The 15592-nt window shown below is 42.4% G+C and overlaps 1 protein-coding gene across 1 annotated transcript in view; it reads right to left on the bottom strand.

Moving 5' to 3' along the window:
• Positions 1 to 1989: 1989 nt before the first annotated feature.
• The window catches only part of VAT1L (vesicle amine transport 1 like), a 142809-nt gene continuing 129206 nt past the window's right edge, over positions 1990 to 15592 (bottom strand). The window contains exons 8-9 of the mRNA XM_081031343.1: positions 6350 to 6433; positions 1990 to 4604 (exon numbers count right to left, since the gene is read on the bottom strand). Coding sequence (XP_080887469.1) covers positions 4506 to 4604; positions 6350 to 6433 — 183 coding nt within the window. The 3' untranslated portion in view covers positions 1990 to 4505. The remainder of the gene's footprint in view (positions 4605 to 6349; positions 6434 to 15592) is intronic.

Here is a 15592-nt window from a genome sequence, read left to right as displayed (position 1 = left end):
CATCTTACATTGCCTCGTTAGAGTCACGTTCCATATCTTGGTGTCCTTTTCTGCCTTTCCTCTCGACCTACCTGTCCAGAATGGAAGCCACTAGTCACAAGTGCCACTGAGCATTTGAAACGTGTCTAGTCCAAACAGAGATGTGCTGTAAGCATAAAATACATACCAGGTTTTGAAGTCTTAGTATGAAAAATAGAATGTAAAATATTAATAACTTTACATCGACTATGTGCTGAAATAATAACATTCTGTATATATCGGGTTAAATAAAATATTGTTAAGTTTCCTCATTTCTCTTTACTTTTTAAATGTGACTAACAAGAAAATTTAACTTTTTTACGTGGCTCCCAGATATTTTTATCGAATAGCATAGTTCTGGACTATAAATTTCTTAAGGAAAAGTCTGTATCTTTTCTTTCTATTTCTAGAACCCAGAACAGGATCCTGCACCCAGTAAATGTTCATTAAAATTTTGTTGGATAAACATGGGGTTTCATGTAACATAGAGCCCCCAGATTTTCTGGCCCCACATGAAGAAGAGACCTGAAAATTGGCAGGAAGATCCCAATGAAACAAGTCATCATGATGAGATGGAGAGGCTGTGTCTTCCGAGCAGATACTACCGGTTTCCCATCATGCATGTCTCCCACTCCGCTCCCTCCCTGCATGTCTGTGTTTCATCTACATGTTCTGCTCTCCATTCTTTCAATAGGCCCTTCCAAAGTTCACACCTCTTTGCTTTTACACAAATGTTTCGCTGTGCCCTAAATGGCTTGTGAAGGGTGTCCATGACTACCCTAACGCCCTCCACACGGCTGAAAAGAATTTTGTTTCCAACTGCTAGATCTCTTCCCCATTTTCCGTTACAAGTAAAGTTGTGGAATTTAGTTGAGATTCCAGTGTTTGTTGCTGGCCTGTGTTGAAATGTGACAGTCCACCAACACTAGCTGTGTGACGCCATGAGATTTCCATGGACTACATGAGCATTAAACGGGCATACAGCAGAAAATCCTTTATGCAGTGACTTTGTAAGAATTTCATTGGCAGTGGGACTAACTTTTCTACTTTGTAAATTCAGGTTTACCTATGTGGCGTTTTACTGACATGGAACTGGCTTTTTTTTCTTCCTTCTTCTTTCCTGCTGAAACATAGGATAAATACAGTAAAGCCTCCCTCATCACACATGCTTCTTTCATGAAATCTTAGCTGTTGGAGATTTACTTGTGTGTATCTCTTTGATAACCTTGAAGATATTTTAGATCAGAAAAATGAAAATGGTTGAGATGTGTGAGTTTTAAAATCAGTACTTCGCTGAACACTTGGACAGAGGGCCAGAAAAAAAAAAAGTGCTTTTTGATATGCATATTATTTGCTACAAAGCAAAACAAACTTACAAACATATCCTTGAAATCAGAGGAAACAGAATCCCCGAAGAATTTCTGGTAACCAAGGGATGGTAATTTGAAATGCATCATATTTTAATCTTACTTAAGCCAAGACAGCAAGATAGGGCTGTTAAGGGCATGAATTCTAGCTTGGTTCAAAAATCCTGGCTCCATCATTTACTAACTGTGTGATCACCTTCCGATGCTTCAGTTTTGTCACCTATAAAAGGGGTGTAATGATAAAGTTCACCTCTCAGGGCTGTTTGGAAGGTAAGAGAATTAATACATACATAGCTCTTTTAACAGAATATAGGAGGTGCCTTATAAATGCCATTATAATTATACTTCTTATTATCATTACTATTATATGATGTCTTTAGTAGTTCTTTTATTTAGTGGTTTTATTTTCTTCCTTGAGGGAGCTTGAATGTCTTTTTAAAGGCTTGGCTCATCTCAACCCCAGGCTTTCTATGTAGTCTTTAGTTTCTCATCTGGAGATTCTTCTATCACATGCTTTTTATTTTCCTTACATTTCAATGGGGTGGGGGGAGCGCTGCTTTTCCAACAACTATTTATATGGAGTAACTGATGCCAGGCGAGGCTATGCTATGCTGAATACTTTATTTATATTTTTATGTAAACATAATTTGCTTTGTAGGCACAATATAACAAAAGCTCTAAAGCCACAAATACATTAGACAATGTTTCAGTTCACTCCAATCAAGCTTAAATTACAGAGAAGCCTTCACAGTTCCTTTAAGGCAAACTGAGACATTCTTTACCCTTCCTTCAGAAAAACAATCACGTGATGGGAAAGAAGGTGCTTAAGATGACAGTGCACTAATTGGTTAATTTTGATATATATGTATCATACACATACACATATATATGTATGTGTAGTTTTTATTCTTCATGGCATAAATTGATCAAACTCTCTCCATCAAATTCTAGCGTTTTGTTCTCATTCTGTATTCTGAGGATACGACAAAGGGTTTTCTATAACCGACTGGTATTTTTTGTGATTATTATATTAACCTTGCTAGTTTCACAAACAGATTTGGCAGGAGTGACTTTTTATGTTTCTCCTCTGGATATAACAAAGGCCGTCTGGATTCTGAATCTAGAGTTCCCCCTCACCTGGCAGCAGAGAGCACTGATACGGCCAGTGGCTCTTTGTTCCCCCAGCCCTGGAAAATGTCATTCCTGTCCAGCTCACCAGGGGTATCACTTGAGTAACGGCTCTTCTTAAGACCCCCAGTGTCAGCTTGGTTATGGGAGAAACATGACTAATAATACAACATTTGGCAAAGGTATTTGGGGGAGAAAACATCAACATTATCTCCCTAAATGGCCCAGAACTGGAATATTGGTGAGTCCTGGGGTAGGAAGAGGATCCTGTCCTCTCTGAGACACTCTCATCTCTCTGCACGTCAGATGGCAGCACCCTTTCTCGTCTTCATTTTTTACGCGTACATTCACAATGAGGAGAAACTCCCTTCAGATAAATATTTGGCATAAATAAGTCATCATCACAAGCTTAGGATAGGAAAAAACAGAACATGATTAATGAGGTGACATTGGTTATAAAAGGACTTTGGACATAAAACAGGTAATGGCTGAAATGCATTCATTCCCATCACTTTGGGGGAAGAGTTGGATCTACCCCACGGCTCATTGCTGGCGAGATCGGGCAGTATGGGAACCCTCCAATGTCTTCCAGAAGGTAAAGTGAGTTGGGGGTGCTAATCATCTGGGCTTCTTCGGTCTCCAGCTTGGTTTGTGAGTGATAGAGTCAACATTTTGGGCCAAAAGAACTAGGAGGAGGGAACGAGGCACCCCTTGGTGGAGACATGGAGCCTCTTTCTCTTCCTGCAGGCGAACTGTTCACCTCAAGCCATGTAAAGTCGGGTGGGGTTGAGGATGGGGTTTCTTAGAGGTTTAGGAGCTGGAAATTTGGACAAGCGTGTACAGTCAAGTAGTTTGGCCCCCATTCCCTAAACAAGGGCTCCTGCAAAGAGTAGGCATCATAATTTTATATTTCAAAGGAGAGGAACTGCACGTTTGGCATCTGATACTGAGCGCCCACCTTTATATCATTAGAATTTGTTACATGGTAGAATATGCCTTGGCAAGTAACGAGATACTGGTTGATTTTTTTCCCAAATATGGTCTACAGAGAAGTCTTCCTTGGGGGATCCACAGAACAGGTGGCTGCTCACTGCTAGGAAAGGAATATCGTAAAATTGGTAAAGCCAATGGCAAGTGTGCAAACATAGGCGAGTCTCAGTAATGACTTCTGAAATAGTCCCACACGTGGTGAATTTTCTTAGAATTAAAATAAAATATATACGGCGGATATGGGGGTGGGGGGAGAGGATTTTGCTCATGAGAGGCGGTTTCAGAGGCAAAATCTCCGTGGCTGGTCCTCAGCCTCATGCTGTTGACCCATCCTTTATCCTGAAAAATTCGTATCTGTTCCCTGTGTTTATGGCTAAGAACCAGTGAAGGGATCAAGCATCAGAGGGTAAGAGGCGAGTAGGTCAAACTTTGGACCATGAAACAACTGAATGGATGTAAGGAAGTTGTCGCCTCTTAAAGGGGGAGAGGGAAAGTATTATTTAAAGAGATCTTAACATCTCCTGGCCTACCCTCTTTCTGCCAGCCAAATTGGCAAAAGCTCTCATCAGAAGCATGGGTGGCTGGCAGTGAAAAGTGTCATTGGCCTGAAAAATTCTAGGATGTGGGTAGCGCTCTGTGACAGTACCTTTCAATCCAAACTTGTCTTTGCCCACATCTGGTGTCTTAGGTGTAGGGCCTGGGGGCTTGGTATTAATTTGCAAGGCTGTTCTAGAACCATCCAGAAGGACCCAAAGATGAATGGTTTTGAAACAGGGGAGAAGGGAGAGTGTCACACACAGATGGGGGAGGGACATAATACTATATGGAAGGGGTTGGCACTTAATTTCAAAACACAACAGTGATCAACAGCTTTATAGCTCAGCCGACTGCAGACAAACACGATACACGGGACTACAGCATTTGTTCACTGGGGCACAGAAGAGCTTTCTCAGCTGGCTTCTCTTCTTCCACACCATCCTTCATTCTTCTGCCTGGGTCCTGTTACTGGATGAAGGGCATCCGCTCCTTGTTCTCACCATCCCCCTCGTGGTCTTCCTCCTCTTCTCCCGCCTCGCTGGTCTCTGTGCTGTCATTGGCCATCTGTAATTCAACAGAGGACTTGTGAGAGGGCTCTGCAACCTAACCGCCACCTTCTCTAAGCATCAAGCCATGTGAGAGAGCGTCTCTCAAGGCCAAGAGCTAACGCTGCTTGCTTCCCCAGGCAGGCAATGTGGTGTTAGCTACTTTCTGTTGAGCACCCTCAAGAAGGAGGCTCTGAGATAAGCATTTCAGTGCCAGGATTTGGAATTGGGAGACGATTCCTTCGAGCCCAGTCTTCTGTCCAGGTGGGCAGTGGCCTCCACCTACCACAGAGACGCTCCAAATACCACAGATCTCATAGACCCACTCTCCATCATCTCGTTTCTTTAGGTCCCAGGGCAAAAGTCCTCCTAGGACATGACATATGACATATGCCATATGGCATATGTCATATGACATATGCCAAGGACAATGACATATGCCAAGGCAAGTTTGGAGTTGTCACCATGAAAGGTGGGCTTTTCAGCTCCTGCTCTGATGAAAATCCTCCCCAACCCCGCCTTCCTGCAGGCCTTCCTACAGACCAGAGGGCCCAGCAGGATGTCATGTATAATGGAAGCAAGTGGGAAGCCACTATCAGCTATTTGGCTTGAAAGCAATAAGCAGTCCAGGACCTGTCTGCCTTGTACTGATGGGCCTGAAACAGACTTGGTGTCGTGTTTAAAGAACATAATGTAGTTACATAGAAGACCCGGGATCCCAGCTGCCTTCTCCTCTTTAACCTGATTCCCTCATCTGCCTTCACACATTTGCTGGGCACAGTCCCGGAACTTAGTAAGCATTTCATAAACTATATCCATATTGCTATCCGTCACTTACACGTTGTAAAATGTCCTCTCATTAAGCCGTCCGTTGAGAGAAATGGCCATGATACATAAACTACATTATGGTTATAAAATCCAAATAAACACTTTTAAAAATACACACTTTGGATGATTATATGCAAGACATTTTAATTTTCTCTTTCGTAATGACTGATGCAGCTCTAAGATTAAACATGTGAGAAAACAAAACGAAACAAAAAAAACTTCCTAAGCATTTTCTCTGTAAAACCTTTCCTAGGACTTAGTGTGTATGAGAAAATGTTTTATGCCTATCCTTCTAATTGACTTGTGAGAATCGATCAATCTCCAAAATACAGACGGGGTCACTGAAGCTGGAGTGGCAAAGTAATTGCCAGGGGCCCACACAGGGGCTCAGATCTTGGCTTTGAATCATGCAGTCTGTGTGTTGACCACCGCACTACACAGCCCCCTCAAGTGGTCCTTGCAAGACCAGCTGGCATGTGAGTTTGATAGGCTTCCCACCTGGTCACGTCCCTGAATAGAAAGGTTTCATCCTGGTAAAAGCTAACGAAAATCAAGGGAATCCTCAGGAGGCATCTCGGAAGCAGTTGGCATCAACCTGTCGAGCATGTGAATGTGAATTTATTGGATTTTACCAGGAATTCCTTCTACTTGTGGCAGCCAAGAGATAGCACTTAGAATAGACACCGGTCGATTGTTTCTATCCTTTCCCGACTGCCCTCAAGATTGCTCTTGAAATGCTCTCACTGAAGCATTTTCCTTTCTTTCTCAGTATCTATCTCAATTTGTAACTAACCCCTCATTTGCAAGATCATTTGTTCAGCCCTGGTCTCCTGCGCTGGCCCAGGAGCTGCCTGGATTTCCCTCTGCTCTACCTGTGCGTGCACCTGATAAGACCTCTTGTGTTGACCTGAACGGAGCCTTCTGCTGTTGACTCACCAGTGGAGTTGGGGTCTTCTCTACATCCAGAATTAACTTGCCAATGTTCCCTCGGTCGTGGATCCGCTGCATGGCCTCCTTCACCTGAGAGATGGAGATTGACATGGAAACGCTGGTGAGGTGAGATGTCGCCCAAGTATAAAGAAGGCCTGGAAAGCCAAACCACCGGATGTCCACCAGGGCGCGCTGTGGTTTAAGTTTAGTTGCTAAACCTGAGATGGTTTTGGACATTGGGTGCAAATAAAGTCTGGTTGTGTCACTCACACACTCTTATCTGCACAAGCAACTTGGTGTCCTGGGTCTAAAACATGAGAGTGGTAGCTCCTGAAATAAGTACACTAAAATTTCCTTTTAAAAAGGACGGAGGCAGGAGGGTTCTGTGAAGTTCCAAGAGTTACATGCTGCAGAGTGGCAGGGCACATCAGGGAGTCAATTTTGTCCACTAAAATTATTTTCTGAGGGTCATTTTTGCCCTGCTTACCACAGTGTTATATCACTGTGACTCATGATTGGGCTAAAATGACTCATTACTCAGGCGGAACTACATTCAAGAAAATTCCCATGATTTCTGGTATTGGGTGAAAATGTTGTCTCCACTGAACTACTTCAGTGGAGTATATTTCCCCAGTATTAGTATCTCCCCAGAAAAAAGGACCTACTGTTTTTTTCCAAATGATGGGGGCCAACAGATGTCTAATGGGACATCGTTATCAGAGCAAGAGTGTAACATAGTCTGATTTATGCTTTGAGCGTCTCTTTCTGCCGCCCTCTGGAAAATGAACTGCAGGGGGCGCTGTGAGGATTAGATGAGATAAGGGAAGGCAGTGCTTGGCATCTTTTGTCCTCTGCATTTCTTAGTGATTTCTAAATGGAAATGCAACAGCTCTTGATTAAAAAAAAAAACAAAAAACCACACACAAAACAATTTCAATAGATCTAGTCTAAATATTTTCCCTAAAGTCTCAGATTTTTAAAATAGTTTTGTATATTCATTCAGTCCACAACACTCATTAAATGTTGCTTGTAGGCTAGATGCCATGGCTTAAAAAAAAAAAAAAATTTTGAAAGTTCAGCTACGGTGTCTGCCTTTGAAGCACACACTGTGGGGCTGATAGAGCAGTGTTTGCTTATATAAAAACCAAAGTCGTTTTCTCATTTGGATAAAAACTTGACAGAGCCATTAAAATACGTGTATTCTAATTGCTTTTCTAAGGCTTTATCCTAAAGACATAATTCAAGTTATGGGTAGAAAATCTTGCCCACACAAAAGAAACTCAATCACAGCATTGCTTTTAATGGCAAAGCACTGAAGCAACTTACGCCTCACAGAATACAGGAACGCTTAAATAAACCATGGCGCTTACATTTATCAACTGAATGGAACTCTTAGATGGCTGTTAAAGTGCTAATTATAAAGAATGTAAGCAGGGTTTAATGCCTTTATAATGTTGTTAAATGAGAACATCAAGATGTATATTTTTATCTGCTTTCCCATAAAAACATGGACATCCTAAAATAACTAGACTGGGATTCAGATATATGATAAAACATTATGTAGGGGAAATGAGTGCCTTTTCACTCTAGTGTCCAAACATTGTTATTTGGTAACATATTATGAAATCTGTATTTCATATAAATTAAACGTATCTTTAAAAGTAGACTGTGGATAACCTCGCATGGGTTAGAATCAACCTTTTTTATATACGGATAGTGTCATATGATTGTTAAATTTCCTGACCCTAAAACATAATCCAGTGGATTTCTGTGGTGAATGTTGCTTTTCCAATTTGGTCATAATAATAGCTACTGTTTACTGAGAATCTTTAAATATCATGGCGGAAAGCTTCTAAAATGGCTCCTAACTGACCCCACTTCCTGACACTCACACGCATGTGTCATCCCCTCTCCATGAATGTGGGCTAGAGCTACTGACTTGCTTCTAACCAATAGAATACAGCAAAAGAGATGGGAGGTCACTTCCAAAACTAGGTTATAAAAGATGGTGACCTCTCTTGCAGTCTCTCTGTATCTGGCTCTTCTTACCTTCTTGCTCTGATGACACAAGCCACCACGTTGTAAGCTATCCTATGGAAAGGCCCATATGGCAAGGAACTGAGGGAAAACTCGTGCCAACAGCCAGAGAGGAACTGATATCCTCAGTCCAAAAGCCCCTGACGGACTGAATCCTGCCAACAGCCAATGAGAGAGCTTGGAAGCAGATCCTTCCCCAGTTGAGCATTGAAATGAGAGCACAACCCTCGCTGACACCTGAATTGCAGCTTTGGAACAGATCCTGAACCAATGGACCCAGCTAAACCATGCCCAGATTCCTCACCCACAAAAACAATGAGATCATAAATGTTGTTTTGAGTCAGTAAGTTTTGGGGGTAATTTATTATGCAGTAATAGATAACTAATACATTCTTACCTTGCATACGTAATTCTTACCTTGAAAGATATATATTATACCCATTTTACAGATAAGTACCTGATGATCAAGGATATAAGCAATTGGTCCAAAGATTCTGTGACTATTGCCAACAGAACTGTGGTTCAAACTCAGATTGTCAGACTTCAAAACTGATGCTTTTTCCCAATTCTACCCAGACTGTGTTGCTTCCTTTGATTCTCAAAGGCAAGGGAAGGTGGTAGGTAACATCTCACATAATGGTTTCCCAGAATTCAGTTGTTTATTACCCTGGTAAGGCATTAAACACTTGGAAACTCCTTGGAGGTTGAGAATAATTTTTAAAGCTGCTTCTCCAATAAGACAGAGCCCAAAAAAAGGGAAACGCTATTTTCCTACCAGTTAAAGCTTATTGTGATGCCAGAAAAAAGTCCCCTGCAGGGCTGGCTCTAATCTGCATATTTTTTAGACATTTCTTTCTTAAATGAACTGACTCTTTGAAGTCTCTTACATGGGGAAATGGAGAAAGGGTTAGGAGTCCTTCCAAGAGACGAAGAAAGCAGTCTGACCCCAGCAAAGCTGTTTGAGTTTACATCTCTTGGAGATGTAAAATATTTTATGATGATAACTTAGAAGGAAAAAAACTATGATTTCTTGATCAATTCTTTATCAGGTATGGTGTAAGGCATTTTACGTATGTTACTTCATTTTATCTGCACACGAAGCCTTTGAGGCGAGTCTGGCATTATAGCATTACAGTTTCACAGATAAGAATCCCAAAGGTGAAAAACGTAAGGCATCTGTCCCAGGTTGCCTTCTGAAAGGTGGTTAGAAACCACATGGAAATTCAGAGAGGAGCTTCTGCTTTTCAGGACTCTGGACAAAATCCAGGACAGGGTTCTACAGTCTGTGCCCTAAAACTGCCCTCAAATAATAGCATCGCAGGGTAAAGTGTGCAAAAAGAAATTTTACTCCCAAGTTACCAGTTTACAAACTGAGGTGCTCCAGCAGATGACAGTATCCAGAAGATGGAGGAGACAGCCTCCCTGAAGCTACTTGTCTCTCTTGAGGCTACCAGAGAGATTTTTCTAAGGCGCCCTTCTGCTTTACCCACAGCACGCAAGAGAAAAGTCTCGGAGACCTGCATTGCCTGATACCGTAGCCACTTGTGGCACTGAGCACTTGCAAAGCGGTTAGCACAAACTGCGATGTTCTGGAATGTAAAACGCACGCCAGATTTCAAAGACTTAATCGCAATGAGAGAGAAAACCAACTACCTCATTGAGAATTGTTTACACTGATGACATGTTAAAACGATAACATTTTAAATATTCTGGGTTAAGTAAAACATAGCAGTAAGGTTCATTTCGTCTGCTTTTCACTTTTCTGAATGTGGCTGCTACGAAATGGGAAACTTTGCGCGAGACGCACGTTATAATTGTGCTGGACGGCACTGGACGCAGTTGTTAGGAGCTGATGTCTCCTGCCCTTTCTGGCTTTATTGCTTCCCTTTCCCCTCTCCCACTTCTCTCACATCCACCACTGGAGCCGTATCTGAAGTTCACGGGGCCTCTCAACTTTGTGCCTCTGGGTTCCTTCCCGGAGTGCCCCGGGTCCTGCAGCTAACTCGGATTTGTCTTGCGGCTATCAATTTCACTGTGAACTCTTGAGGGAGCTGCTCTGCTCCCCTCACCCCTGCCCCTCACATCTGGGCCAGGTCTCCTTTGGGCTCCCTCAGCACCTCGGAGCCTGTAACATCACCCTGACCCTTGGCTTGGGATTTATTTGTCAGCTACTCTGGTCTACGTCACAAGTCTAGACCATCTGCGCTGGGCCACAGATGTAACCGAGATTTCTCTAATTAGTCATATTAAGAAATGTAAAGAGAAACCGGTGAAATTAATTTTAACAATATATTTCTTAAGCAAAGATATCTAAAATATTATCATTTGAATATATGCTCAATATAATAAGGTATTAATGAGCTATTATATATTCCTTTTCTTTTTTTACCAAGTGTTTGGAATCCAGGATGTATTTCACACTTATGGCATGTCTCAATTCAGGCTAGCCTCACTTGAAGAGCCTAGTGGCTGCCTGTGGGTCGTGGGGGCCATATTGGAGTGCAGCTTTTAGATGGGCAGGACAGTGGCACCAACCTCAGGACACCAGTGCAAAGGAGTATCTGGCTTATGATAGACTACAGAATGAATGAATGAATGAGTGAGCACCTGGATGTGTGGAGAGTGAGATGCCATGTTTCCATCTTGTCTATCTCACATCCCAGAGTCCCTGGCCCAGGCAGCTGTCTGTTGGTGGCCTGCTCGGTGCTGCCTGGGGTGCCCAGTGGATTCTGTACATAATCAGGCCATGGTCCCCCACACCCCCTCTGAGATACCACTGCCAGCTGCATGGCTGGCTACATATGGTCTTAGCAGCTGGATTTTCCAGAGCTAAGGATTCTGGGCATACTCAGGCCATCTCCACTGGAGCTGGTTTCCCGTCCAGATAGTGGGAGTTATGTCATTGAAACACCTCAAGATGCCAAGATCTTGAGTACAGAGGCCATCTGAGTCTTTTCTGACACTTCTGAGTCCTGGGAAACTGCCTCAATACCATCCCAAGCCGATGGTGGCAGGAAGCAGTGAGAATATCACTGAGTTCTAGGCTCCGCTTTGATTCAGCGATGTCACTCTGCCAAGTCACTTCATCTCTTTGCCCCTCACTTTCTCAATATGGTAAGTGATAATAGCTATCGTTCTCTCCTCTCCTCTCCTCTCCTCTCCTCTCCTCTCCTCTCCTCTCCTCACCTCTCCTCTCCTGTTCTGTCACTCATTCAAGAGTGTCAACACCCTGTTCTAGCAGCTGTGTATAGAGCAATGGGTGAAACAGATCTGCTTTCTCTGTCCTAAGGGAATCACAGCTTCACTTATTAAGTAGGCTAATAAGAAGACATTCACAGTTTGTAAAATGTGTTCCTAATGTGTTTATTTAAACCGCTAGAGTTGATCCTGTACCGTTGGTTCTTGCTTCCACGAAGTCCACTGGCATTTAAGATGGCATTCAAGCATGACCCATGGGAAAATGTCATTGGCTCAGGCCATGTTTGCAGAGGAGCAGTAGTAAGATCATTCTGATTTCTGTCTGCAATTGAACTAGAAGAGGTGGGGTTTCTGGAAGCCTGGTAAAACGATGGTGAGCAAACATCTACAAGATCCCCTGTCCTCATGAAGTTTATGGTCTTACAGGAGACAAAGAATTAATCAAAGAAGGACCCAAATAACTGTAAGACTGCCACTTGATCATTCTAAGATGGAGCTATGCGAATGTGGATAGGGGATTTGAGCTGGTTGGGAAGATTAGGGAGGGCTCTCTAAAGAACTGATAATCGAGCTGGTATTGAAAGAATGTGTAGGAAGTAGCTAAGATAAGAAAGGAGAGAGGACCATTCCAAGCACAGGGAACTGAATGTGAGAGGAGACTGAGAAAGGCCAGTGGCATGAGGACAAAGAGCCAAAGTGAACATGGGGAAAGATGCTGGGAACGTTGTTTGGGGCCTTTGGAACTATATTCCAAAGAATTCCGGATGAATTTGCCCACACTGAGCATACAAATCTAGAATATCCTCCAGTCACTTTCTAACTGAATGGTCAGTTCTTTCACACTCGGGTAATGAGGGTTAACAATGCTCGGTCTTTGTTTGGAGCCTCACTTAATGTTTCGTAATATTCAATTTCCTTTTGAATGGCGTGTAAGGCAAAAAGTCATTAGGGTAAAAATAACACCACTTAATAATCAGAGCATTTGGCTTGCGCTATGAATAGTAATAAGTCTAGCCAACTAAAAATAGGAATAAAATAAATATGGGTTATTCCATGGATCGCTGTGCCTATGAGATGATAAATTAAAAGATTTGAAAATAAAAAATGAGTAATACTATAATTAAGAAGCACATCTACCAAAGTCATCTGTGGAAAATTATTGATATTAATAATCTTTGGCATTGTGTAAAATCTAAATTGGGTGTTGAAAAGTAACACATTCGTTGCAAGAAGATCCGGAATCTGAAATTTCTGTGTTCTGTCAAGTAGCTATGGGAGTCTGAAGTGAGTGAGCCCCCACGATTTTTAACGAAGATGGAAGAGCAATCAGAAAAGGAAAATGTCAGGGACCGTGGATTGACCCATGGGGAAGGCAGATAAAAGATTCAAACACTCAAGTTCTTTTTGGACCACTCGTACATAGGGTCTTTGCAATATGCAGGGCATGGAGTAGGCTGGGACGAGAGAGGTGACAGGTGCAAAGTTTAAGGTGGTGCTCACTCTCAGAGTCGAGCAAGTGCTGGGTCAGGACCTGAAAATGAGGGTCTCCTTGAATATTGCTCTCTTGTCACCTTTATTGCCCAATGCTAGTCCTGGCTGTGCAAGGATGGTTATTACTTTTAAAGGAAGGGAAACATTAAATAGCTATCATAAGTATCTGCTTGGCCACAGGACAACCAGTGGAGATGCTCCAAGAGGATTTTTAAAGGGGCCATGAGTAAGAACGCTGGCTTAGAAGAGGCAAAAAACATTCTAAGAGTGAGGAAGAAAGGAAGGCAAAAATGCAAGGCAGTAGAATCTGGATGTAGTCACTGGTCCTTTTTCCCTGGGTACTTGGATGCCATGGACTCTTTTGATCAAATATACCTGTCATGGTCATGAGGGGTTCAAATGAATTAAACATTGAACCAAAAGCCAGGACATTCTGCAGAAATGTGCAATCCATAACGAAACCAAACCGTGTAGTTTTATCTTATTGTGAACTAAAGCAAAAGATGAAAAGAAGCAAGTTAATCATCTCCAATGTTTTATTTAGCAAGGTTTCCCAGTGTTGGATTTGGGTGGTTGAATAGAACTGAAGTAGACACTCAGTGGATGTTTATTCTAACATGTGAACTGAGGCCTCAGGGAGAGGATAAAAAGGTACATGAGATGATTTCTAGTCCCTGCAGGAAAACATCTGTTGTACAACCTGTAAGACATCTGAATTGTGATGGGGCACAAAAGAGGAAATAATTGGGGATGGGAGAGGGATGAAAACCAGGGGAAACTATTGAGAGGAAGTAACTTTTAATCTAAGACTTGAAGGTCAAGTAGAAGTTCGTCATTTAGCCAAATAAATAATCTAAGGAAATATTCCTCTACTCAGAGAATGAGTCATTGATGACCATAAGAGCACGGAGGGTGGTGATGGTGAGGTACACTTTCAAAATCCTCATGACTTGCTTAAGGTCTTCCAGTGCGCTAGACATGCGCTAAAAAGTAACCTGAGCTCCTGCTGCTCCTAAAATTCCACATGACAGTGGAAGCACGTACAAAATATAATTTCATCTGGTTCTTGCTTTGAATCTGTTACCAAAATCCTCCAACCAGAGAGAGATACTCTGTGTTTCCACTTGGAGGACTCTAGTTCCTTTTTAATGATGTAACGACCTTGCTTCCAGATCGTACTGGAATTCATGCCCCTACAGGCTTCCCTGGAATTGCCAAACATGAGAGTTTATGGGAAAGGGTTAAAAGCATAAGAAACCCAAAGATCCTTCACAGCCTTGAAAGTTCGCAAATGGGGAGCCATTTTTTTTCAAAAGGATGACAGCCAGACCTGCTGACATTTAGGAAAGTACAGTTTAAAATGTAGAAGTGATCTTTCTTCTGGCTTGGAGAGAAAGGGATTTTTGCAGGTGTTTGCAGGCATTTTTAGTACCTAAGGGAATGGAGATATATTGACTATGGCATTTAGACATCGTTGTAATTTAGACATGTGCTAGGGTGCCCAGGATGTGGAACTGGAGATGGTCAACAGAGGCAGATAAGTCTGGGACCTGTGGAATGGCCTAAAGTAAGGAGTGGAAATAAAAGCGTGATTGTGTTTGTGTAAGAGGTGTTTGCCAAAGCAGTGCTTGTATACAATGCTGGTTCTATCAAAAGCTGGTTCTTGACCACTTTGACCGAAGAGGGGTTTCTTGTGGATCCTCCCACTTAGAGGAAAGAATGTGGGAGGGCGATAGGCTCTAGACATAAGACCGTGGTGATATGAGAGTCACCACTGCCTGTAAGTTGTATTAGGAGAAGCTGAGAGTCTCAAGGAAAGAGCAGAATCTGAAAATTAGGTAAATCTAAGGGATGAGTCAGGGGTGATAGCGAACAATGTTGTTCATTATATCACAGCAGCTAACATATGACAAATGCTGAGCAGGTGCTGTCACTGAGCAAAACACCTTATATGCATGATCTCATTGCATTATATCAACCCCATGAGGAAAGTGGGGATTTGTCAGACTGTCAATCAGAAGTACATAAAAATATTCTACCTTTTCTTCTCGAGTCCTTGTTGATCATAGAGGAGACCTGAGATATAGCGAGGTTAAATGGCTTGTTCAAGGTTAAATAGTGAAACATGGGGAAGCCAGATATCAAACCAAGCTCTGTGTAACTGGAGGGCTTAAAGCATCGTTGGCAGGTTTGTGAGAGTGGGCTGGACAAGGGAGAGTGAAGAAGTAGAAGAAAGGAAGGCCATGGGTCTCTGGGTACCACTGGATTGTAGACCCAGTAATGCCTTATTTCCTCTGTTTTCATATGCACCTTACTTCTTCCTTGGTTATGACACTTATTCCATTCTGTCTTGAAGAGTTTCTCAACCTAGGAATTATTGACACTTTGGGTTCCATAATTCTTGATTGTGGGGGGTGTCGTGTGCATTCCAGGATGTTTAGCAGCATTTCTGGCCTCTACTCACTAGATGCCAGTAGCACTCCCCAGTGTGACACACAAAAATGTTTCCAGACATTGCCGAAT

The sequence above is a fragment of the Rhinolophus hipposideros genome (assembly GCF_964194185.1).
Source record: "Rhinolophus hipposideros genome assembly, chromosome: 21".
Taxonomy (NCBI): Eukaryota; Metazoa; Chordata; class Mammalia; order Chiroptera; family Rhinolophidae; genus Rhinolophus; species Rhinolophus hipposideros.
The sequence above is the reverse complement of the archived record's forward strand: the minus strand, read 5'-3'. Positions and strand labels throughout refer to the sequence as shown.